The sequence below is a fragment of the Gopherus flavomarginatus genome, chromosome 8 (assembly GCF_025201925.1).
Source record: "Gopherus flavomarginatus isolate rGopFla2 chromosome 8, rGopFla2.mat.asm, whole genome shotgun sequence".
Taxonomy (NCBI): Eukaryota; Metazoa; Chordata; order Testudines; family Testudinidae; genus Gopherus; species Gopherus flavomarginatus.
The window spans coordinates 114242043-114268676 of NC_066624.1; the positions used below are offsets into that span (position 1 = coordinate 114242043).

Genomic DNA, 26634 nt, shown 5'->3' on the forward strand with positions numbered 1-26634 from the left:
CCACTTCCCTGGGGAGTTTGTTCCAATGGTTAGTTGCTCTCAGTGTTAACTCCACACATCACAGATGGGTGTTTAATGAGAAGAACCTCACCTTTGTCTTGTGTTTGGCTTGGTGGTGGGTAACACCGTGTTTCCCAAACACTTGGTGGGAATGTTGTAGATGAGTTAAGGGCCTGGTGCAGAGCCCCAGGGACAGCGGGTAGGGGGGAGTGAGCCCTCCCTGCCCACATCCCACAGAGGCAGATCCTGCCCCACAGAGCTGGGGCCAGCTCCCTGCTCTGGGTGATGTGACCTAGCGCAGGGCCAGCATTAGGGTTCACAAGCAGGGCAATTATCCAGGGCTCCACACCACAGGGGGCTCCATGAAGCTAAGTTGCATGATCTGGCTTTAGCTTCAGCCCCGGGTGTTGAGGCTTGGGCTTTGACTCGTTAGTTTCTGCCCTAGGCCCCAGCGAGTCTAACGCCAGCCCTGACCTAGCACAGAGGTTCGCAGTGCCATTCGGACAGAGGGGCGGCTGGCCCAAACCCCAGTGGCACTGGGACCCTGCGTGGCAGGCTGTAATGTCTGGCCAGCTCTGTGGCACAGGAGCTGCTGCAGGACGAGCATAGGGCGCTCAGTCTCCAGCCCCTCTCCCCTGGGGCCTCCCTGCTGCATCAGGCCGGGATTAGGATTGTGGTGGTGGAAAAAAGACAATGCGGTGGGTGAATCCCCTTAGTAAAAAGATGCAAAACCCTGGGCCAGAGCCAACCTCCCTCTCGTCTCGGGAACCTTAAGGACTGAGGGCACTTTGTAGTCTGGGATGGTTTCTTCCTCTATTGCCAGGGCGTCTTTCTTCCCGTCAGTTTGTTTAGCAAGTACAGAACGTCTGCAAAGTCTGCCTCCCACGCTGCTAGAACGGGGCCTGTATTGGAAAAATGGCATTCAGGGCAAGCTGTATTGCAAAGTACAAGCCGCCCATCCAGGTAGCCCAAGCTGCCACTCTGCTGCTCTTGGTATGCGAGCTCGCTCTGGGCTAGCGCGTCTGTTTGGCTGCGCTGGGACGCAAACACACCCTAAGCCTCCTCGTAAGCCTGCCAGCTGTTCTTATTGGCCAAGAAAGAAACTGCCGCCTCCAGTTTACTGAACGCCACCTTCACTCAAATTCTGTGAAATCTCTAACTCCACATGGCATGTCTGCCTCCTCGCGAGACTCCCTCAAAGCGAAGAGATGCGGCTCCTCCAGTGTAGTCAGGGGCTATAGAGCTGATATAGAACACAAGCGCCAGATACACATTTACAGCCTTCAGATTCCATGTATTTGCAGCATATGTTTATGGTCCATCATACTGCCGGGGAACGCCCCTGTGGTTCCTTTTCCCATCATCCCACCCAACTCTCCCGACTCAGCATACTCTGAATGGAACAGACAAATAATAATCACGTGACCAGGGCGAAGTTTCAAAGCCGGGCCTACCCCACTGGAGAATACTGCCTCCTTCCGAGTGACAAACCAGCTGTTCACGACACCCGCTGACATCAGCTCAGCGCATGCTGGTAAAATTTCAATGAGCAATAATCACGCCTCAGCTGAACCTCACAGACTGTGACTCTTACTCAGACTTGTTAAAAGTGAAGCTCTGGATCCTCAGGCCCCTGAATTCTACTCACGTCTCCGCCCTGCACAGACGCATTCCTTCTCCCTGCTGGGTAGCGGATCAGAGCTGGCAGTACGCTTCGGTGCCTCCTCTGTCACCAGTCCGTGCTCACCAACGCAAAGAGACTCTGCGGGGTGACTGCGTGGCCCAGGGGATGAGAAATGGGTGTCTTTTGGCTTTACATCAGCCATTTTGAATCTGGGCCAGTTCAAAGGTGACCAAAAGGTGTTAACTTAGGAAGAACTGAGTTTGGTACCTCAAGCCAGGTGCTCCTGGACAAGCATCCGTGACATCAAACCAGCACCACAATCAGCACTAATTGTCACCTGCTGGCAGAGTCAGTCAGAGAGCAAAGGGGTGACTGGGATGGTATCCTCTACTGCGCCCTCCTCCAAGGAGCCCACCCCTTCTCACTCCGGGTGGGAGAAGGAAGATTAGGGTTGGAAGAGACCTCACGAGGTCATCTAGTCCAACTCCCTGCTCAAAGAGCCCTTTGCAAGCAGGAAGCTTTGCACACCTCTGCAGAGGTGTTATTTCACCTTACACCACTCTTAACTTGGCAATATCCTCAACGCTCTGAACTTCCCAGTGCAAAATCAACCATTGTATTGAAAAAAGGTGTTTGAGCCCAAACCAGAGTCTAAGAGTTACGCAAATTATACTACTGCATACAGTGGCCCAGATCCTCCACCCGTTTAAATCAGATTAACTCCATTGAAGTGAGAAATGTAAGGGCTTGTCTACACTTAAAACTAGTGTTGTCAAGTGATTTAAAAAATTAATCAGGATTAATCACACTGTTACACAATAATCAAATACCTTTTATTTAAATATTTTTGGATGTTTTCTACATTTTCAAATATATCAACTTCAGTCACAACACAGAATACAAAGTGTACAGTGCTCGCTTTATATTTATTACAAATATTTGCACGGTAAAAAACAAAAGAAATAGTAACGATGACCTTCTGAGGTCCCTTCCAACCCTAATCTTCTATGATTCAAGTACTGTAGTGCAATCTCTTTATCATGAAAGTTGAACTGACAAATGTAGAATTATGTACAAAAAATAACTGCATTCAAAATTAAAAAATGTAAAGCTTTGGAGCCTACAAGTTCACTCAGTCCTACTTCTTGATCAGCCAATCACTCAGACAAACAAGTTTGTTTACATTTGCAGGAGATAATGTTGCCCTCTTCTTGTTTACAGTGTCACCTGAAAGTGAGAACAGGCGTTCACATGGCGCTGTTGTAGTCGCGTCGCAAAATATTTACGTGCCAGATGCACTAAAGATTCACATGTCCCTTCATGCTTCAACCACTATTCTAGGGGACATGCATCCATGCTGAAGATGGGTTCTGATCGATAACGGTCCAAAGCAGCTTTCTTTTTTGGTGGTTTGGGTTCTGTAGTTTCCGTATCAGAGTGTTGCTCTTTTAAGACTTCTGAGACCATGCTCCACACCTTATGCCTCTCAGATTCTGAATGGCACTTTAAATTCTTAAACCTTGGGTCGAGTGCTGTAGCTATCCTTAGAAATCTCACATTGGTGCCTTCTCTGAATTTTGTCAAATTTGTCAAAGTTTTCTTAAAATGAACAACATGTACTGAGTCATCACCTGAGATTGCTATAACATGATATATATGGCAGAATGCAGGCAAAACAGAGCTGGCATACAATTCTCCCCCAAGGAGTTCAGTCACAAATTTAATAAACACATTTTTTTAATGAGCATCATCAGCACAGAAGCATATCCTCTGGAATGGTGACCGAAGCATGAAGGGGCATACGAACGTTTAGCATATCTGACATGTAAATGCCTTGCAATGCCAGCTACAAAAGTCCCATTCAAATGCCTGTTCTCACTTTCAGGTGACACTGTAAATAAGAAGAGGGCAGCTTTATCTCCTGCAAATGTAAACAAACTTATTTGTCTTAGCAATTGACTCATAGACTTTAGGGTCAGAAGGGACCAATATGATCATCTAGTCTGACCTCCTGCACAAAGCAGGCCACAGAACCCTACCCATCCACTTCTATAACAAACCCCTAACCTATGTCCGAGTTATTGAAGTCTTCAAATTGTGGTTTGAAGACCTCAAGCTGCAGAGAATCCACCAGCAAGTGACCCATGCCCCACGCTGCAGAGGAAGGCGAAAAACCTCCAGGGCCTCTGCCAATCTGCCCTGGAGGAAAATTCCTTCCCAACCCCAAATATGGCGATCAGCTAAACCCTGAGCATGTGGGCAAGACTCACCAGCCAGCACTCAGCAAAGAATTCTCTGCAGTAAGATTGTCTTACAATTGTCTGCACAAGAAGTGGGACTGAGTGGACTTGTTGGCTCTGAAGTTTGACATTGTTTTGTTTTTTAGCGCAGTTATGTAACAAAAATAATTCTACATTGTAAGTTGCACTTACACCACAAAGAGATTGCATGACAGTACTTGTATGGGGTGAATTGAAAAACACTATTTCTTTTGTTTATCATTTTTACAGTGCAAATATTTATAATAAAAATAATATACACTTTGATTTCAATTACAACTCAGAATACAACAGATATGAAAATGTAGGAAAAATATCCAAAATATGTAATAAATTTCAACTGGTATTCTGCTGTTTAACAGTGAGATTAAAACTGCGATTAATCGCGATTAATTTTTTTGAGTTAATTGCGTGAATTAACTGCAATTAATCGACAGACCTATGTAAAACACTACAATGGCACAGCTACACCGCTTCAGTGTAGCCGCTACCTGTGCCGACAGGAGAGATTCTCCCATCAGCGTAAGTAAACCACCTCGAGAGGCAGTAGCTAGGTCGACAGAAGAGTTCTCCTATCAACCATGCGCCATCTACACGGGGATTTAGATTGGCTTAACTACACCACTCTGGGCTATGGATTTTTCACACCCCTGACCAACATAGTTAAATCAAACTAATTTTCTAGTGTAGACCAGCCTTAGATAACAGAGCTTTTGATGTACACCAGCTGAGGATCTGGCTCACGTGGTTTGCCTGCTTCATTATGCTTTGGTGGCTGTAGTTTTTATCCCTTACATTTTGCAATGAGGTCTCAGGAGAACAGTGAAAATTAAACAACTAAATAGTAAATAAGATGCTATCCCAATCCAATACACACACACACACACACACACACCCCGCCATGCCACCCCACAAGAGCTGTTATTAAGTTTGCAAATCCAAGCACTCAAAGGTTAAGAAATGCCAGAATTATTCTGTCCCCTTGCGTATGTGCATTACGACATCGCCTTTAACTATACAATCAGACTCCGCCAGGGGCGACTCTAGGGATTTTGCTGTCCCAAGCACAGCAGGCAGGCTGCCTCCAGCAGCTTGTCTGTGGAGGGTCCGCTGGTCCTGTGGCTTTAGAGGACCTCCCAGCGGACCTTCCGCAGGTACGCCTGCGGGAGGTCCACCGAAGCCGCGGGACCAGCGGACCGTCCGCAGGCAAACCACAGGAGGCAGCCTGCCTGCTGCCCTCGTGGCACCGGCAGAGTGCCCCTCGCGGCTTGCCGCCCCAAGCACGCGCTTGGTGTGCTGGGGCCTGGAGCCGCCCCTGGACTCCGCCCCCCTCTCTGAGCCTCTCTCATTCAGTGCACTGAATTGAGCAAAGCCCAGAGGTGAAAAAATGATTGGAGATAGCTTGCAATTTGGTGAAATCTGAATGGATTTACATGGGACTTGCAAAAGGCACCTCATTGGCCCTAGGACTATTCCGCAATCATGGTTGGAAGACCTGCTGCAAACCAAGGAGGAACAAGAACTCTTTGAAAATGACTGGAAGATTTCTCACAATTGAAAAGGCTAGGCAATGTAGATGTGATGTGTTTGTACCCCATCCAAGAGGCAAGAGCCCATGGAAGATAGTTAAAAGCCCGAGACTTCACACTGGGTGCGAAGGGAACTCTGGAGCAAACTCAGTCACTGCTATTGGATGTACCGGTGCAGCTCTTGGTTGTGATGCGGCAGGGCAGGGTGTGAGCCTAGAGCCTGGCCAGCCCTGTAAATCACCACCGGCACTGCACACATAATGCAGACACCTGGGGCAGTAAATCTGACCATGCTGCGAATGAAGCATCAATCAGCTTCACTAGCAGCTTCTGAAACAAAGTTAAACTCATTAAACTGTCAAATGTCTTTTTAAAAATACTGGGCATCGAGCCAGCCCCTGTAAAACATTGTCAGACTGACAGACAGACAGGTCTCTATGAGAACCTGGAGCCAGGCCTGCAACCCCCAAGTCATGCTTGTCAGCCGAGAACATGCATTTCACATGAAGTAGCTTCAGACTCCTCTGCGACAGGGCGATATGGAGACCCTGAGCATTTCAGGCCATAGAATAAAGAAACCAGGACAGTGTCTAAGTGATGCAGACCATAATAATACTGCTATTCGCATTCAGAGTACGTCCTACACCTCCAAAACCGCGACAAGAACTTAATGGAAAAGCAAACGTCTTTCCTGGCCTGCTGCTTACAAGTGACTCAGCCCAGACCCCACCTGAGTCACCCCCTGCCAGGGGTGAAAAGAGAGCTCTCTTCCACCCGCAGTGCAATGACAGTGCACACGCTCACTCGCACCACGGTTACATCAGCAGTCGCATGGGATGAGACGCGCCTGGCCTGGGCCAGGCTGATTAGGGCTAAACACCTGAAAGAAGCGATGCCCCCGTACACTGGGCCTTTCTCGGAGGTGTAAACCTGAGGCTGCGGGCACGGTCTCAGCCTCCATGACAGCAGTCTCAGCGCTGCCCAGTGCTGAGAGGACCAGGCACTCAGCCTGTATTGAGGGGCAACAGGCCCATGGTCTTTCCCCCTCAGAGTCGCATTCTCAGGCCTCTCCAGTGTCCTGCACTGCGAGGGCTGTCACCGCTTTAGTCCCAGCGTTCCCTAGCACGCTAGGGGTGTCCCCCTCCCCCTTCGCCACAGGGCAGACTAAGGGGTGAATTGATCCCAGTGTCCAGCTGGCAGAGGGTGCTCCCACCAGCAGCCGAAGGCAGAACGAGACCCAGCAGCAGGAAGCTGAAGCTAGATAACTGACTAGAAAGAAGAGGGTTTAGCCCCTGGATCTACTCCCCATGGCTGCGATGGATTCACCACTAGTGAGCTCTTTCAATCAACAGTAGGAGTCTTTCTGACAGCTCGGCTGGAGCTCAGCACAGGAATCCCTGGCTGGATCAGACTGGCCCCTCCTCCCGGCCCCCCTCGCTATGCTAGCTGAGAGGGGTGGAGAGCAGGAGAACCAAAATGCAGAGCTGCCAGGGTGGGGGAGAGAGATTCACACAGCACAAACGAAGCCTCAGCAGTTCATGTGTCCGCTGCTCATCCTGGGTCTGCATCGCACACTTGGGCCTTGGCAGGCAGACAGACGTGCGCCCTCGGGCCCAGGGACATCCCATCCCCAGCTCCGGCAGCAGAGGGAGGGGAGGGCCTCGCACCCCCCAGCAGCGCTACAGAAGGGCACTGGGTGTTACGCCAGTGCCGGCCTGGATGGGTGCCCCAGGACCCACAACCTGCTCCACAACCTGCACTGCTTGTCCAGCAAGTGCCCCTCAAGGGCTTTTATGATTCACAACCGGAGAGACTGGCTCACGCTCCCTGCTTCAAGCCCACGCGAGGACTCTTCAGAGCTGGAGCTGCAGCCCTGCTGCTTCGGGGCCCACCACCCAGCAGGGGCAGCTTTCAGGCCATGACAACTCGGCTCCTTGCTTGGGCTGAACGGTCATGGACTGGAAGCTTGCTGCTGCCCTGGGATCTCCTTGGGCTAGCGGCACTATGTAGAAGTGTCATCCCTAGAGGCCTCCCAATAGTTTTCAGAGGCAAAGCAACCTACTGGGGCTCCCCAGCCCCGAGAAGTACATCTACTTGTCATGGAAACAGGTTACCCACCTGCCGCATGGGACTCGGGGCTGGCGGAACAAGCCACGTCCTGCATTTCTTCCCAACACCCGGGTGCTGCACACGCACAGGCAAAGAGACTGCACTGGCAACTGGCCTTGGGTCTTCGGCGGCACCCTGGGTTCCCAGAGCCCTATTGACCCCTCTGCTCTCAAAGCCAGCATGACAGTGAGCCTCCCAGCCAGGAGCCAACTGCGTTTAAAGGGTCACAAAGCCCTAGCGTGTCCCTCTGGATTGGACACAAGGCACGTGACTCCCGGCACAGAAAGGCTGCCCAGTGCTGGTCTGCACAGAGAAGCCAAAACCAGCTGTGCTCCTTTGCCCGAGAGGGGCAGTGGGACATAGCCCCATTTACACCAGCCTGGCCCCTCTCTGGCAAGAGCCTGCCCCAAGCCCGGTCTCTGCTCATCCCTGCGCTCAGCTGAGGAGCTGCATATGGCAGGCCACTCCCTTCATTAAAGCAGAGATCAGCTCAGTCCAAGGCACCGTTCTCCAGCCAGAGTAAGCAACGAGAGCAGTGTTATAAACACATTGCCACCGGGAGCTTCCACGCTTCTCCTCACGGCAGCAGCAGCAACAGACTCCAGATCCTCCTGCTGCCAAAGCACCCCGACATCTGAACTAAAGCAGACTCTCCCTTAGCACTCTGCCACACAGGGCCCAGGACACACAGCTGGCAGTTCTGATTCTGCCCAGGACAGGGTAGTGGTGCATGCTGGGTAGCCAGGTCACTACAACAGTGTCAACACGAAAGAGATTCAGTCTCCACAGGAGCGTAAGAACGGCCACGCTGGGTCAGACCAAAGGTCCATCTAGGCCAATATCCTGTCTGCCGACTGGCCAATGCCATGAGCCCCAGAGCGAGTGAACAGAACAGGGCAAGTATTGAGTTGTCCATGCCCAGCTTTTGGCAGTGAGAGGCTAGGGACACCCAGAGCATGGGGCTGCATCCCTGCCCAGCCTGGCTACTAGCCACTGATGGACCTGTCCTCCAGGAACTTAACTCGTTCTTTTCTGAATCCTGTTATAGTTTTGGCCTTTGCAACATCCCCTGGCAATAAGTTCCTCAGGTTGACAGTGTGGTGTGTGAAGAAGTACTTCCTTATGTCTGTTTTAAACCTGCTGCCCATTAACTTCCTTGGCTGACCCCTAGTTCCTGTGCTATGAGGAGTAGTAAACAACACTTCCTTATCTACTGTCTCCACACCAGCCATGATTTTATAGACCTCTATCACATCCCCCCTTACTTGTCTCTTTTCCAAGCTGAAAAGTCTCAGTCTTATTAATCTCTCCTTAAACGGAAGCTGTTCCATGCCCCTAACCATTTCTGTTGCCCTTCTCTGTACCTTTTCCAATTCCAATATATCTTTTCTGAGATGTGGCGACCACATCTGCAAGCAGTGGGCAAGGTGTGGGGGTGTCATGGATTTATATACACACATTATGATAGTTTCCGATTTATTGTAGTTTCCGATTTATTGTCTATCGCTTTCCTAGAGATTCCTAACGTTCGAGTAACTTCTCTGACTGACGCTATACAGCTCAGCAAATGTTTTCAGAGAACTATCCACAGCGACTCCAAGATCTTTCTTTAGTGGTAACAGCTAATTTAGACCCCATCATTTTATATGTATAGTTGGATTATGTTTTCCAACGTGCATTACTTTGCATTTATCAACATTGAATTTCATCTGCCATTTTGCTGCCCAGTCACCCATGTTTGTGAGATCTCTTTGCAGCTCTTCTAAAACAGCTTTGGACTTAACGATCTTGAGTAATTTTGTATCATCTGCAAATTTTGCCATCTCACTGTTTACCCCTTTTTCCAGATCATTTATGAATATTTTGAACAGCACTGGTCCCAGTACAGATCCCTGGGGGACACCACTATTTACCTCTCTCCATTCAGAAAACTGACCATTTATTCCTACCCTAGCTGTCTGGCATGTTGGTCCATTCTGCACATGACGTGCGGTCTGTTCCTCACCTTTCCTTGTTCTCTGCATACCTCTGCCCACCCCAGCATCACTCAACCACTCCCTCCATCTGGGGATCACTCAAATCAATAGGTACATTGCGTTGTGAAACTCTGCACCGGAGCCAGCAGCTCAAACCACACTCCGAGTGCCGACAGAAACCTGTGTGTTTCAGAGCCTTTCCGACAAGGTTTCCAAGGATGTGACTGTCTCCAGTCTGCACTTTTCCTTCTCTGTTGTTAATGGCAAGTGACAAATCATTGCTAGCTGACCAAAATGCCCACAGGAAGGAGACTCGGGCTTCAGGAACATGACAAGTGACTGACATGTCTGGCCGCCAAGGCATTGCCCTTTGCATTTCACTCCCACCTCTACGAGGGAGACGGTGCTTGCAGTTTGCCAAGCTGCATGAAGCACGCAGGCAGGATTTAGGCTGGGTGGAGGCCTGCAGGCTCAAGTGGCTCTGCCTCATCCTTGGAGGGTAAGTGCCAGCTTCACAGGAAGCCGGTGATGCAAACCAAAGTAAGAAGCCAATTTCAGAGTGACAAGAATTCACAAATGGGAACCATTACCACGGCGCCCATTCCAAAGGGCCTACAATCCTATGCAGCCAATGGTCCATAATGAGACCACCTTACCCTTCCTCCAGGAACCATGCCAGGAGAGCCAAGCACACTGTCTGGCACTCGGCCACTGCGGCAGGGAAACCTTCCAATCAGAGTCCTGGCACAGCTCCAGTGCCTGGGAGGAGGGGGCAACAAGGGTTGCAGTCAGTTCACCTACAGTAGGGTACAAAATCAGCCACCATGCGACGGACTTCCCCTAGTGCTGTTCTGATCCATGAATTCAACAAATACGCAAAGGCTGCTGTGAAAACCATCTATGGGGTTTGGGATTGCAGCATTCCAAGCCAAACTGAGGCTTCCTGGAGGGCAGGTGGGATGTACCTGCTTCTCAGATGGAGGAGGACAAAGCAGGTGGGAAGAAACACGAGAGAGCAGCCTGCGGGGCTGTAAAAAAGCAGGTCTTTGCTGGTTTGGAAATTAACGAGTATCAAGGACAGATTCTTGAACTCAGCCCCTATCCACTGTCCTGTTCTGCCCCACACTGGGTGCCTGGCCAGGCCAGTCCAGATTCTGTAACCACACTGGGCATTACATAGATTCACCTTATCTCAGTGACTCTTCAGAGAATAGAAAGCCCACCACAAAATAACCCAGGACAGCCTCTTTCTTCCAGAAATCCTCCCCCCCCACACCCCATTCTGCATGCCTCCTGGTGCCAGTGGGTTCAGACCTGCACCAGGAAGGTCTTGGGTCACCCTCCTGCCTGACAGTATGACCCTCCTCGAGAAGGCTGCGCTGAAAGGACGGCCCAAAAAACAAAGGAAGGATGCCAGTGTCTGCTCCATTTCCTCCTTGTCTGGAAAATAACAACTGCTCATATAACTCCTGGCACTGCAAGATACACTATGGGCTCAGGCAAGTCACCCCCTCTTTATTAACTCAGCTATACTGGGCTTTATGGCCAAACAGAAACTTCCCTGAGCGTATTTCAGAGCCCCTGGCTTACAGTCGATCATTCACAACAGGTACGTGGGCACTGCAATCAGAGGTGTGACTGCAGCACAAGCAGACATACCCAAGCCAGCTTTGGTCTAGGCAGCGAAGCCGCAGCAGCAGCTGGTGTACACCCCGACCCAGGACATGCGCGCCAGCAGCTGCTGCCAGGTGATTTGGATCACAGGGGAATTGGGTGTCCAAATCCCTTAGACAGCTTTGGACACCTCAGCCCTGCCCTAGTAGAATAAAGCTTCCCCATGAGAAGCCCTGGGAGCTCTGTCCCTGGGAACACTGGCTAGCCAGGACCACCCCGCACTGGCAGGCAGTTGGGCTAGACGACCTAACAGGCCTTTCCTGTCACCGATGCGAATGTTGATTCCCAGCCCCCTGTTCTAACCACTGCAGTGCACTCCCCACCATAGGCAAACGCAGCCTAATGGCCCAGCTCAGCAGAGCACTGCCATGTGTGCTGAACTGCGAGGGGACAGCAGCCTCCCTGAAGCCAGTGGGCTCCTCACATGCAGGTACCTTGCTGAATCAGGGATGCAAAATGCTGTGAAGGCCCCAAAACACCCACATGGTCTGTGATCATCAAATTCTGACCCAAACATTCATTAATGCGTCAACAACTCAGCCACTCTCCCAGGTCCGGCCCCTGCTGAGAGGAACAGGAGTCTTAGCAGAAAGGGAGGACAGAGCAGGGACACAGCGAGTTACAGGCTGAGCCTACAGAGAAAATGGGTCCCAGGAGAACTACCCACAGGCTGCAGAGGAAGGAAAAGGCTGCAGCTAACTGAGCCAAGCCTCTTTTCCAAGGCTGCTTTGTTTTTCTGTAGATTTATTGCTGTCCCCTGGTTCCACAATAATGCAGAGAGTGAGGCATGATAAGGGCAGATAAAGACAAAATCAATGACCATCAATCAACAGAGATTTCTGATGGGAAAGGAATGCACTAATCAATACCTTGCTCTGCTCCCAGCGTCTGCTCACATGGAGCCAGCCAGACAGGGGCCATCAGCTACCACAAATGTGCTGTGTCCCCATCTGCTCGCCAGCCAAGGGCAGGGGATGGAAAAGCAGGAAGTTAACACAGCTGGAGAGTTTGAGATATTGTCGGAAGCAGAGATGGAGCCAGGGCAGCCTCCTGCTCTGTACTTCTTTGCAGCTCAGGGCTGTTCGACTACTTTACTTCAGTTTCTTTCAGTGAGCTCCAGGCACACTAAGGAGACTCAGACATAACACAGCAGCGTCCTGACATGCTGACTCAACCCGCAAAATCACCCGCGCTCTGAACACACACACATCCTCGCCGCTGTCCTGGAACGCTCACCTGTGGGCATGATGCGGTGCATGGCCACCGACAGGAAGAAGATGGAATCGCTGTAGTAGGACCCGGACCCAGCACTGAAGTGTTTCTGCATGGCCTCAACTACTGGAAACAGCTGTTCTGTCAGCATGTCCACGTCATGGAATATTACCTGGGGGGGAGACACAAACCACCACTTGGCTCAGTGTGCGCAGCAGATGATACCCGCCCACGTGCTGGGCACATTCGCTGGTGCTTAATACTGAACCATGTAGATTATTTCGTTGGACTCCAGTTGTGCTCAGAGCCCCCTCTGGGCTGGGCACTGCACACATACAATAAGCGACCCTGACCCAAGGAGTTTATAATTTAAATAGATCAGATAGGGCAAGGGACAGTTTATCGCCATTGTTCAGATGGGGAAACTGAGGCACACAGCAATTAAGTGATTTGCCAAAGGCCACAGAGGTAACCTGGGGCAGGGCCAGGAGCTGAACCCAGATCCCCGGAGCCCCAGCCCAATGCTTTGATCACAAGCCCAGCGTCCTTCTCGAACATTTCAGCACAAGACTTCACGCAGGGAAGGACGGGCCACTGCACACTAACCAGCAAATAACAGAGGGTCCAATAACTGCGCTAGTAGGCGGTCAGAGCCTGTGGCACAGGCAGCTTCCTAGGGTTTCTAACACCGCTGCGGATGCAGTGAGAACGTGCTATGGGCCAATGGCCCGGACCTGCTCATATTTAAGCCAGTGGCAAAACTCCCATCGACGTCAGTGGTTAGGGACCTGAAACTGTCACCTCGGGAGATCTCACTGTAGCCACAGGTGATCAGCAGGGGCCTGATCCCACAAGGTGTTATTTGCACACCCTCACCTGCAAGTTCTCTGCACCAGGGACTCTGTCTCCGTCTATGTTTGCACCGTATCTAGCACATGGAGGGCACACCCCATAAATGCTAATAAACACCCACCACCATCATCCATGAGAACAATTCCCACCCAGATCAAAGGTAACACCTCACTTTTTCCAGGCTGATCTCTCAGTACGCTTTATATCTCCATGACCCCGTATGACAGACTCTCCTGCTGCGCGCTAGTTTGCTGGCAGGGCTTGGGCACTCACGAGGCCAAGGTGTGCAGCCGCTGCACGGTGCATTGAAAGAAACAAAAATAACTGCTTTCTGCTAGCGCTTCAGAGGGGCCCAGGACATCAGTGCCACAAACCCACCTTGAGTATCTGTTTGCTGCTATGGTGCAGAGCAGAGGCTGGTTTAATACTGGATTGAACACATCATGTCATAGACACTGCACTCTCCCCTTCCAGTCCCAGGGCTGGTTTCTGTGGCTGGACATGCAGGGAGATTGTGAGCCCTGCACAGACAACGCTGTGGCCTGCCACTTGTAAATACCATTTCAGCCCGGAACACTTGGACTCCCATGATGCTCTGTGGCATCCTGCTGTGTCGAGACCTCTTTCGAACACATGCTGTTTAAAAACCGTCTTGCTGGTGACACATGACATAATTAAACAGATGCAAAAATAAAATCTGGTTATTTTCATGAGCTACAGAAAAACAAAACACCAATGCACCCACATGCTGTACTGCCCTCTGAGAGGCTAGAGACTAAACAAACGAGGGCTAACGAAGGGGCTGTGCCAAGAGGATCATGTGTTCCCAGATGTACTTCATCAGCCAGTAGCTACTGACATTTTACAAGCCCCTAATTTATTTTGAGATGCAACCTAAGTTGACACACAGTAACTTCTATGCAGTTCAATGTTCATTACCCAAATGCAATACTATGGGTTACTGAGTCATGCCAGATACCCAATGGAATGTTCAGGGTAATTAACAGACATCAGGAACATGACCCTGTGGCTGGTAAGAGAGTTTGGGATCTCTGAGGCCTGGAGAATCAAGGTCACATTGTATTCTGCTGGAAAAGTTCTACCCGGACACTGGCTCTTCAGTAACGCTAAACGCAGCCAAATCCAGAGAGCACAAAGGGTCAGTACTCCGTGGCTCTTATTTCCCACACATTATTGTCTCACCAACACATCATCACTAGAAGAGCTGCAAATTCTAAACTAGACTCAGAGACCAAGCCTCAAACTGATTGGCGGGTTTTACTTCAATCCATCAAACCAAGAGGTAATTCATCCATAAAAGGGAAAAGTCTCTGATACCCGGGAAACGCAGTAACTGACACCACCATCTTCTACTCTTCCGCAAGACCTGTTATATAACAGTGATGTCAGGGAAGAGCAGCAAGGTTTAGCTCTGCATAAGGACCTTCCCTCCCTGTCATCTGGTTTTATCTCGAAGTTGAAGTTTTACCTTGACTGTGGATGTTACCAATGAACAGCCAATAGGGAACTCAAATCACAGGCTGGCAACATTGCTGCCTAAAGACAGAAGAAAGTGATCTGTTAATAGGGTACCAACTTCTCCTTGATCTCCTCCAGGGCAGGGATCTTAGCAGCATTTACGGCGACCAGACAGCAAATGTGAAAAGTTGGGACGGGGTGGGGGGTAATAGGAGCCTATATAAGAAAAAGACCCAAAAATCGGGACTGTCCCTATAAAATCGGGACATCTGGCCACCCTAGCAGCATTCCCCTCTCCAAGCCTTGTCAGACATACATCAAGACTTCTCAGACACTGTCTACATTAGGAAAATGACGTGTGGTGGACAACAGCTGCCAGCCACAGGTCATGTTCCTTGTGCAGAGTATACTCTAGTCCCTGTGTCTACACAGAGAATCATAGAATCACAGAATATTAGGGTTGGAAAGGACCTCAGGAGGTCATCTAGTCCAACCCCCTGCTCTAAGCAGGATCAATCCCCAACTAAATCATCCCAGCCAGGGTTTCATCAAGCCTGACTTAAACACCTCTAAGGAAGGAGATTCCACCACCTCCCTAGGTAATCCATTCCAGTGTTTCACCACTCTCTGAGTGAAAAAGTTTTTCCTAATATCCAACCTAAACCTCCCCCACTGCAACTTGAGACCATTGCTCCTTGTTCTGTCATGTGCCACCACTGAGAACAGTCTAGATCCATCCTCTTTGGAAACCCCTTCAGGTAGTTGAAAGCAGTTATCAAATCCCCCCTCATTCTTCCCTTCTGCAGACTAAACAATCCCAGTTCCCTCAGCCTCTCCTCATAAGTTATGTGCTCCAGCTCTCCAATCACTTTTGTTGCCCTCCGCAGGACTCTTTCCAATTTTTCCACATCATTCTTGTAGTGTGGGGCCCAAAACTGGACACAGTACTCCAGATGAGGCCTCACTAATGCCAAATAGAGGGGAATAATCACGTCCCTCGATCTGCAGGCAATGCCCCTACTTATACAACCCAAAATGCCGTTAGCCTTCTTGGCAACAAGGACACACTGTCGACTCATATCCAGTTTCTCGTCCACTGTAACCCCTAGGTCCTTTTCTGCAGAACTGCTGCCTAGCCACTTGGTACCTAGTCTGTAGCAGTGCATGGGATTCTTCCGTCCCAAGTGCACTGCTCTGGCTAACAGAGTTCTGAGTCTATTTAGGGAGGGCATTAGAGCCACAAGAAGGGACCACCTGCTTTACAACAGTCTCCATCATTTCTGAGAGGTCTGAAGGCTGAAAACCCTCGGTTCTTTATGACAAGCCGAAGTTGTTGCTGGTTACCCAAGTGATCTCACCCCGACTCTAGCAGGAAACACGTTTGTTATGAACTAGAGGAAAACCAGATGAGAGTGGAGGAGCAGGAAGGGACAAGTGTGAAGCTGCCCCTGAATCTCAAACCATGCTGCCATTCTCCTGGGTGCAGCACTTCCCACACCAAGCCAAGATCCACAGGGCCCTCCTGACCTAATTAGCACCTGGCTATGCCCAAGCCTTGCTCAGTTACTCCAGCCCTGCCCTGGATACCCACTCTGCTCTGGGAGAGGGGTCCCTGGCTCTCACAGGGTTACAGTGGCAGCGTGGCTGCAGACAGCCCCTGTCATAACCTATTCCCAGATTTGGACCTTAGCGTCCAAAATATGGGGGTTAGCATGAAAACCTCCAAGCTTAGTTACCAGCTTGGACCTGGTAAAGCTGCCACCACCCAAAAAATTAGAGTGTTTTGGGGCACTCTGGTCCCCCCAAAAACCTTCCCTGGGGACCCCAAGACTCAAATCCCTTGAGTCTCACAACAAAGGGAAATAAACTATTTCCCTTCCCCCCTCCAGGTGTTTCCTCCCTGGGTTCCTGGAGAGATACACAGAAGCAAGCTCCGTGAATCTAAACAGAGGGATTCCACCCTCTCTATTTCCAGTCCTGGAAACAGAAGTACTTCCCTCTTCACCCAGAGGGTATGCAAAGTCAGGCTAGTAAATCTAACACACACAGATTTCCCCCTGACTTCTTCCTCCCACCAATTCCCTGGTGAGCACAGACTCAATTCCCTGGAGTTCCCCACTAAAGAAAAACTCCAACAGGTCTTAAAAGAAAACTTTATGTAAAAAGAAAGAAAAAATACATAAAAATGGTCTCTCTGTATTAAGGTGACAAATACAGGGTCAATTGCTTAAAAGAAATATTGAATAAACAGCCTTATTCAAAAAGAATACAATTCAAAGCACTCCAGCAACTACACACATGTAAATACAAAATAAAAAAACATATAAATCACTGTCTTATCTTTTTTGTACTTACAACTGGGAAACAGAAGATTAGAAAGGCAGGAAACAGAGAGAGAGTTAGGCACAAGACCAAGAACTCAGACACAAACTTCCCTCCCCCCAGATTTTAAAAAGTCTTGTTTCCTGATTGGTCCTCTGGTCAGGTGTTTCAGGTTACTTCTTTCCAGGTGAAAGAGACATTAACCCTTAGCTATCTGTTTATGACAGCCCCAATGTCACAGCTTCACCGAGAGCTCCAGGTGGCCCAGCCCTGTGACCTGGGCAATGGAAGGACGTGACACCTGGCCCGTGAGATGAGGCAGCATGTCAGGGCAACGTGCTGCCACAAGCAGCTCTCTCTGCTCACTCGTGCACGGAACAGACTGGGGCCTGGGCCTGCCACAGCAGATCAAAGCGATGGCCCACCCATGAGACCTGCTGTCCTGAGCAGAGCTGCTGCCATCCCCCAGGCACGGTGCAGTGCTGACTCTGGCGGTGGTGCCGTGGGAGAACTAATCCCTTCCTGAGCCCTGCAGCTGACACGCGTCCGCGCCCGGGAAGGGAGAGCGCCCCCGCTGTCTGCGCCGGGGAGGGGGGTGTCTCCTGGCAGAAGAGTGCAGTGGGCTGGGCCCTGCCTCAGTCCACAGGCAGCAGCACAGCAGGCGGAACAGAATGACTCTGCTCCGGCCTGGGCACTGCTTGGGCCGCGCCAGGCTGGGAGACAGGAGGGGTGACGCTTTTGGAAGCTGTCACTTGGGCGGCGCGTTACTGTGTCACTGAACAAAGGGAAGGCCGAGGCTTCCCCTGTAGAGATCAGCTCTGCAGCACGCAGCGTGGATGCCCTGAAGGGTGGGACGGCGCTGCACGGTCGGGGCTCTCCCCAGGGACAGGAGAGGGGGCAGGATGCGCCCTGAAAGGTACAGCCAGAGCGACATTATATACCGGGGGGGCAGGAATAAGGGGAGGCACCGGGGATGCTCCCCCCGCCATGCTCATGGCATGGAGGAACACAGCCGCCAGAGGGGACACCAGCAGCACCCTCAGGTCCAGCCAGCAGGGGAGCAGGAGAACCCCCCCTGTCCCTTACTGCACTTCCAAGGGGCACGCCCATGAGCCCAACCAAATCGAAAGGCTAGTGGTGGCGGCCACGCAGCAGGGCTAGAGTTCTGCAGTGGCAGAGACCCCCTGTCCTCCAGGGGATCCCGGGGCTGGGGGTCAGGCCCATAGCCTATTTCATACTCCATCCCTGGACAATGACAGGGGAGAAATCTCTGCCAGGTCTCCTCCCCACTAGCCCTTTCCCGTGCAGCACCACCATCAGACCCCACCGGGCGTACGTCCCGCTGGCAGACCGTGCCCACTGCGCGTACCTCCCGCTGGCAGAGAGCACGCCCGCCGGGCGTACCTCCCGCTGGCAGAGAGCACGCCCGCCGGGCTTATGTCCTGCTGGCAGAGAGCACGCCCGCCGGGCTTATGTCCTGCTGGCAGAGAGCCCCCCTGCTGGGCGTACCTCCCACTGGCAGAGAGCACGCCCGCTGGGTGTATGTCCCGCTGGCAGAGAGCCCCCGCCGGGCGTATGTCCCGCTGGCAGAGAGCCCCCGCCGGGCGTATGTCCCGCTGGCAGAGAGTACGCCCACCGGGCATACGTCCTGCTGGCAAAGAGCACGCCCACCGGGCATACGTCCCGCTGGCAGAGAGCTCCCGCCGGGCTTATGTCCTGCTGGCAGAGAGCCCCCCTGCTGGGCGTACCTCCCACTGGCAGAGAGCATGCCCGCTGGGTGTATGTCCCGCTGGCAGAGAGCCCCCGCCGGGCATACGTCCCGCTGGCAGAGAGCACGCCCGCCGGGCATACGTCCCGCTGGCAGAGAGCACTCCCGCTGGGCGTACCTCCCACTGGCAGAGAGCCCCCCTGCCGCGCGTACATCCCACTGGCAGAGCACGCGCCTGCCGGGCCGCCTCCCCCTGGCTGCTCACCGGAACAATATGCATTCACAGCAGCATCCTGGTCTCAGTGCAGTCAGCGCCAACCCCCCATTGACTCCTGGGGCCGGTGGCTTGTCCCTCATACCTGAGCGCTAGCGACCCAGGAGTGAGAAGCTGCTGCTGCTGCACCAGTCTCAGCAGAGCACCAGCACGGCCGCTCTTCTCCCTATTCGTGATGTGCTGTGTCTTTTAGAGACCCCAGCAGACCAGGAGCCCATTGTGCCAGCCCCTAGAGACAGCCCCTGCCCTGCAGCTGACACAGGCCAGGTGGACAAGAGCAGGCGAATCATCCCCTTGTGGCCTCTCTGCTTCCCTCTGTCCCCAAGAGAAAGGCGAGAGCTGCTAAACCAGCACAGTCTCCCCATCACGTGGCGGAAGAACAGGAGACATTTACTTGGGCTGGACAAAGCACCGGAGACACTGGATGGGGAATGACCTGGGGCTTGGAAGGTACGGACGTGAGCTGGAGGAGTTCTCAGGCAGTCTCATTATGGGTTTGTCAGTCCCTACTTACTGTGAACAGAGACTGTCCTGCAGCAGCTCACCAGCCACCAGAGCAATGACAATGACTGCGGATGGAAGCAGCATGTTCCCTTGCTCCCTCTGTTAACAAGATTATTAGCAATGAGAAGCACTGAAGTGAACTAAACACTAACTAATCAGGGCACGCTCTGAAAGCACGAAGTCATCGCAGCCATGAACTGCAGGCGCAGGGAGCTGATGTGAGATAATTCTGCAGCGCTGGGCAGTAAATCCCTCTTGTCCGTGGTTTCAGACCACAGGACTTCAGGCAGCAGCAGGGAGCTTCTACATGAACTGTCCTGGAGCGTCACGACTTTATGCCTTGCTCAGGGCCCGCTCCCAACGTGAGAAGTCCATGGATTCCACATACTAGCCTTGAAAAAACAAGGCTGCCATTATTATCGAGAAATAAATAACAAAAAAAGCCATTTGTACAGGACCTATAAAAACAATGGGCAAATTCAGGCCTTATGCATGGGCGAAACTCCCCGATGTTTAGCAGGGGGTGAATTTCACTCCCATTAAACATACTCCTCTGAATTCTGCGCAGCGCAGCAGACGTGCTGCACCACCAAGACCCATGCTCTGGCACGACCAGCGAGTCGAGGTGCAAAACCAGTAAGTGGACAAATGAAAGCAGCAACGGAGTTAATGTCCACTATGTTCCACACCTGGGGGGGCACCCGATGACCGACAGGGTTGGGCAGGGGCAGCCGGGGCTTTTCTCTCTAGCTTGCGGCTCTGATGGCAGACACCAAAGACATCACCCTCTAACAGCTGTTTGATGGTCCATGCAGAGTCTCAGCGCAGTTCCCAGGGTTCACAAAAGCAACACCCCAAGAGGCACTATGTGTCCCCTTTCTAGCCATCTCAGCAGAGAGGCCAGCGATGAAATGACCCATCCCATCCCCATAGAAACAGTCCTTAAAGCTCAGGGCGCCTCACACTGGCAGGCTGGGGTGGAGGAAGCATGCACTGCTTCTGTCTACACTGGAGTAAAATGCAGCACTTCCAAAGAGGCAGCATTTCCCAGTGGTTAGGGCAGAGGACTGTGAGCCAGAGGATCTGGGTTCTATTTCAGGTCTGACCAGAGACTCACTGTATTATGTACCCTATGCTGTGCCTATCTGCAAAACAGAGATTAGAGTTCATCAATCTCCGTGAAGTGCTTTGAGATCTACAGGTGAAAATGCAACAGAAGGGCAGGCGATTGCTCAGCACATCCCATTCACTACAGGGAAACAAATCCCTTTGCCTAATGCAGAGGTGGGCAAACTATGGCCTGCAGGACCGTTCTGCCCAGCCCCCGAGGTCCTGGCACAGGAGGCTACCCTCGGCCCCTCCCCTGCTGGCCCCCTTCCCCTGCGGCCTCAGCTCGCTCACTCCGCTGCCGGCGCGATGCTCTGGGCGGTGGGGCTGTGAGCTCCTGGGGCAGCATGGCTGCAGAGCCGGCCCTGACCCAGTCTCTATGCTGCATGGCGGTGGCGTGGCTGGCTCCAGCTGGGCGGTGCGGCTTTACTGCTGAAAGCCACCAGTGCTCCAGGCAGCGTGGTAAGGGGGCATGGAGCAGAGGGGGTTGGATAGAGGGCAGGGGAGCTTGAGGTGGAGGTCAGGGGTCGGGGGTGTGGATGGTGGTCAGGAGGAGGGAACAGGAGGTTGAACGGGGGCAGGGGTTCCGGGGGGCAGTCAGGAAGGGGGGGGGGTGGATGGGGCAGCAGGGAGCAGTCAGGGGCAGGGGTTCTGGCGAAGGGGGGACAGTCATGAAGGAGAGGGGGGTTAGATGGGGCGGTGGGGGAGGGAAGTCAGGGGACAGGGATAAGGGATGGTTGGATGGGGCAGGGGTCCCGGGGGAGCCGTCAGGAATGAGAGGAGGGGTTGGATGGGACGACGGGGGTCCAGGGGTGGTCAGGCTACAGGGAGAGGGAGTATGTGGATAGGGCAGGGGTCCTGGAGTGGATGTCAGTGAACGAGTGGGGGGAGGGGTTGTATGGGAGTCCGAGTGGACTGGGGGGGATAGATAGGAGGTGGGGCTGGGACACGACCCCCTCCCCAACGGGTCCTCTAGACAATTTACAAAACTCGATGCTGCCCTCAGACCAAAAAGTTTGCCCACCTCTGGCCTAATGGAAAACGAGGCGTTATTTTCCAGCTCTGAAGAGGCATTAATTAAATAACACTGCACTTACTTTATTCTAACACTGCACTTCTCTACCACTTGCCAGCTGAAGTTTTCCAACCACTCCGTTCAGCCTTGCCAGGCCCTGCGCTATCCGCTCCATTTCGCCAGGATGGCTCATGCCCAGAGCGTTAACGTGGCTTGCGGAGCTCACACAGGGAGCCTGGCAGAGCTCGGAGGAGAACTCAGATCTCTGGCACTAAGCCCTGCGCCTCAACAACAAGGCAGAGCTTCAAATCTCCTGCAAAGCAAGATGCAGCCTGGGGCTGAGGCTGATTTCTGACAAGGAAACATCACTCGGGCCAGGGAGAACGTAGGAAAGGCAGATCGCTGAATCTCTACGTTGTGAGGGACCCAAGGCAAAACAGGCAACTGCAGGGAGGGAAGTGACAGCTGGGGTGGTGGAATGGCTTGTTCTAGCCCCTCGGAGACGCTGTTATCTGTGAGGCTGGAGGAGCGCTCGATGCGTGCAAGCTCTCCTTTCCTGTCCCACCGAGCTTGCAAGGACACAGTACCTTGCAAAGGCTGCACGGGAGGTGAGAGGCTGATCCTCAGCAGCTGGTGCCACCTGGAGCCCTCGAGAATGTCAAAAAAAAGCAAACACTTCACAGCTCCGATTTGCCTTGGAACGTCCCACGCTGCCTGGACACCAGTGAAACCGGAGCAGTGCCCATATGCATCGCCTGCCACCAGCGTTTCCTCTCAGCTGCGTGGCTGCGCAGCAGCCTATCAAGGGCCATGCAGGCGCTCACGGCTGCGGCATGGAGAAGCGCCCCTTCCCCCCAGGCCAGGTGCTGCTGCAGGGAGAGAGAGCTGCAGGGAGCACTCTCTTCCCACCGCAGCCCCGGGGCAGACTGCACCCCAAACTCCTCATCCCAGCCCACACCCCCAGCTGGAGTCCTCCCCGCTCCTGGACCCCAAACCTCTGCCCCCTCCTCCACCATGCACCCCTCATCCCATCCCAGAGCCCACACCCCCAACTGCACCCCAATCCCTCTGCCCCAGCTCTGAGTCCCCTCCTGCACCCCAAACCCCTCATCCCCGGCCCCACCCCAGAGCCCATACCACCAGCCGGAGCCCTCACCGCCCCCATTCCAACCCTCTGCCCCAGCCCTGAGTCCGCTCCTGCACCCCAAACCCCTCATCCCCAGCCCCGCCCCAGAGCCCACACCACCAGCCGGAGCCCTCAGCACCCCCATTCCAACCCTCTGCCCCAGTTCTGAGGCCCCACCCATGCCCTGAACCCCTCATCTCTGTCCCCACCCCAGAGCCCACACATACCGCTGGAGCCCTCACCTCCCCACACCCCAAACCCCCTGTCCCAGCCCTGAGCCCCCTCCTACACCCTAAACCGCTCATCTCTGTCCCCATCCCAGAGCCCACACATACCGCTGGAGCCCTCACCTCCCCACACCCCAATCCCCCTGTCCCAGCCCTGAGCCCCCTCCCACATCCCAAACCGCTCATCTCTGTCCCCACCCCAGAGCCCACACATCCAGCCGGAGCCCTCACCTCCCCACACCCCAAACCCCCTGTCCCAGCCCTGAGCCCCCTCCTACACCCTAAACCGCTCATCTCTGTCCCCACCCCAGAGCCCACACCTCCAGCTGGAGCCCTCACCTCCCCACACCCCAATCCCCCTGTCCCAGCCCTGAGCCCCCTCCCACATCCCAAACCGCTCATCTCTGTCCCCACCCCAGAGCCCACACATCCAGCCGGAGCCCTCACCTCCCCACACCCCAATCCCCCTGTCCCAGCCCTGAGCCCCCTCTCCCACCCCAAACTGCTCATCTCTGTCCCCACCCCAGAGCGTGCACCCCTAGCCAGAGCCTGCACAGCTTCCCCACCCCTCTGCCCTAGCCCTGAGCCCCCTCCCACACGCCAAACTGCTCATCTCTGTCCCCACCCCAGAGCGTGCACCCCTAGCCAGAGCCCACACCATCCCCCGCACTCCAACTCTCTGCTTCAGCCCTGAGCCCCCTCCCACACTCCAAACCCCTCAGCCCCACCCCCGCCACACACCACCTCCATATTGGTGCACATAACAAAATTCATTGGGCACATGCATGGGAAAAATTAGAGGGAACATTCCCAGTCACCCTGCCCCCTCTCATCCATTCAAAGCGCGGCTGCTAGGATCATCGTCCTGACTCATGGCTCTGCCCACATTCTCCCCCGTCCCCCCAGCATCCTGCCAGGGACACCCTCCTCCACGGCAGACAGACAGACTCCCATGAGCACTCTCCTCGGCCACCAAAGACACGTCCAAGATCAAGTACTGTATTTAGTGAGCCCTGATAAAGTGCCCATCACCCTGCCTTCAGGGCAACCTGTCTGTGCCAGCGCAGAGGAGGGTGCATCTAGAAGTCAGTGATTTCCCCCTTGGATCCAGTGGCGAGGAAAGCAGGAGAGATGCACAAAGCGAAGCGAAGCAGTTAAATGCGTCTGGGAGGAGAGTCTATTATTAGCCACAGTTTGGGTGACATGACCAGCATAAAAGCCCTTCTGAGGCGCTGCTGCAGACAGCACTTAACACCTTTTGAGCAATAACCATGGACCGTCTCCCTGCGCAGATAATGGCAAGGCCAAGGGGAAGGGAGCTCTCTCTCCACCCCGGTAATATCGAGATGCACAGAGGACTCTCACGTTTCAACCACGTTTATCTCAGAGCACCCAACACACCTGCTCTGCAGGGCTCGGATTCCCACACGTGCTGGAAGAGGGCGGAGGCCGCGGTGCAGTGAGGCTACTGCTGTCTTGCTATGGGGCAAGCACAGCAGCAGGGAACATCCCTGCCAAGGAGCTCGTCCCCTCTGCCCTGGCGCCAGGACAAGGGCTGCTACTGTCAACGGGAGCACCAGCATCCCGGCAGCAAGAGCGGGAGGGGGCTGACCTGTGCTTCAGAGGGCCACGGGAAGGAACTCCCGCACGTGCCAGCAGGCGCTTTCTCTGGGGAGGTGCAGCGTGGCACCTCACAACGTCATGGCTATGACTCCAGATGGCCAGAGCAACTCAGGAACCAGACTGGCCTGAGCAGGACCGTGCTATTAGGAACATGAGGGCCGTGGGGTTCCACCAGTGAATGTGAGAGGAGGCATGCGGCTGGGCTGCGCACACATATGGGCAATGAGCCTGAGTCGTGAGCAGGCTGGGACGTTTCCAGGCACTCTGAGAACCTTCCAGCACTGGGAAAACAGAGCAACTCGCTTTTCTTTCTGCTCTTCTCTCTCGGGGCACGGGTGCCATTAAACCGGGACCCTCGCCTCCCACTTGGCCTCTGCAAGGGCCCCAGGAATGGGGGACAGCCCTGCTCCAGGCCACCAGGTCCCATACAGACCAGGTCAGCGACCAGTCCGCTTCGGGCAGTCACGTTCCCAAAGGAGGAGGGGTTGGGATTCTAAAGGGGGGGGAGGGGAAGGAATAATTGGTTCAACTAATGCCATTGACCATTGGGTATAAAAGCTGCTGCTGCTGCTGCTGAAATGAATGAAGCAGACACACGGGAGCGGCTGGGAAATCAAACGCGAGTGGAAGAAACTCAGGGGGCTGCAGAGGGCACTGAGCTGGCCCAGACCGGGAGGGCAGCGAAGAGCTAGAGGAACGAAGTGGTGTTGCGCAGAGGAGAGAGGGATGAAAGGCTCCAGCCAAACAGCTGGGGGGAGCCGGTGTCACACCTTAGCGCCCAGCACAGCAGAGGCCTGAGATGCAGCCGTGGGCTGGGCGTCAGAGCGCAGATCCCACCAACCAGCACAAGGCTGAAGAAGGTCTCCAATAGAACCACACACAGGAAACTTCCCAGGCGGTGCTAGGGAGGGTGGGCTGGGGCAAGGAGAGCTCTCCTGGTCTGTGCACCTGCTTGGAACCAGGAGCGCCTACCGTAATCCCCGTCTGGCTCTGAGCTGCAGTTACAGCCCAGGCCAGGGAGGGGCGCTATCAAGCAGACATTCACGGGTTGCAAGAGCCCTGGTCTCAAACGTTCATTATGGAGCAGCAGCTCGAGAACCCCCCCGCATCAGAGCCCCCAGCGAACGCCAGCCCCCAAGAGCACATGATCTATGTTCTGAGAGGGTCAGGCTGGGGGAGGGGGAGACGTGATAACGGGGCGTGCCTATGGGGCTGCGATCACAATTCAGCCCTGCCTGAGGCAATCCCACCAACCCAGAGATCACCATCAGCCCTGGGCTGCTCCCGCCTGCCTGGGAGCCACTGCCTGGCCCTGCGCAGGCTCACTGTGCCCGAGACGCGGGGGGAAGCTGCTGCTCTCTGAGTTAGTGCCTCACGTTACCTCTGCCCCTTTACAGCCACTTCTTCGTCATTAATAAAGCCAGCAGCAGCGCTTCCACCGCACCGCTACGCTAGCAAATCATGCTCTGGGCAGTCCCTGATAAACGCCTCTGCGTGCCGAGCCGGGGGCCAGGTGCACAGGACCTGGGTAGAAAAGGGAATTCTGCTCCCCTCAGGGCTCACGCTCTGTCAAAACAAGCCAAGACCACCCAGCGCCATGCACCGGGGTGGTGGCTGCTGCATTCAGAGGTGTGGAAACCAGCAGCAGAGCTTGGCCAGAAACAGAGCAAGAGGAATAAAAGCGGGTTCAAGTGGCCCGGGACACAGGGCCAATGCGAGGACAGATGGGTCCACTTCAGGCTGGTGCTGGCAGAGCCTCCCACTGGCGTCTGCAACTCCCCTCATACTCAGACGGGCTGGGTCAAAGAACCCTTCACCGGTGGGAGGAGCCCTCCATGGAGCGTCTCCCACCCACAGAGACGGGATGGGCCAGGACGTCCAGGTGTGGGGTGACCAGTGCCACAGAAACACAAATGCACCACAACAGAGCCAGCCACGGCTGGTGCCCCAGAGAACTGCAGCAACTAGGTCTCTCTGATCATGCTTTGAGGGTG

The 26634-nt window shown here is 53.8% G+C and overlaps 1 protein-coding gene across 12 annotated transcripts in view; it reads right to left on the reverse strand.

The window, feature by feature from the left end:
• XXYLT1 (xyloside xylosyltransferase 1) overlaps window positions 1-26634 on the reverse strand; it is a 103193-nt gene that overhangs the window by 62017 nt on the left and 14542 nt on the right. For 3 of the 12 annotated variants that reach the window (XM_050963934.1, XM_050963935.1, XM_050963945.1), the window contains one exon: window positions 12428-12575. In XM_050963934.1, the coding sequence (XP_050819891.1) occupies window positions 12428-12575 (148 nt within the window). The other 9 variants (XM_050963943.1, XM_050963940.1, XM_050963939.1 and 6 more) reach the window with 9 other exon arrangements.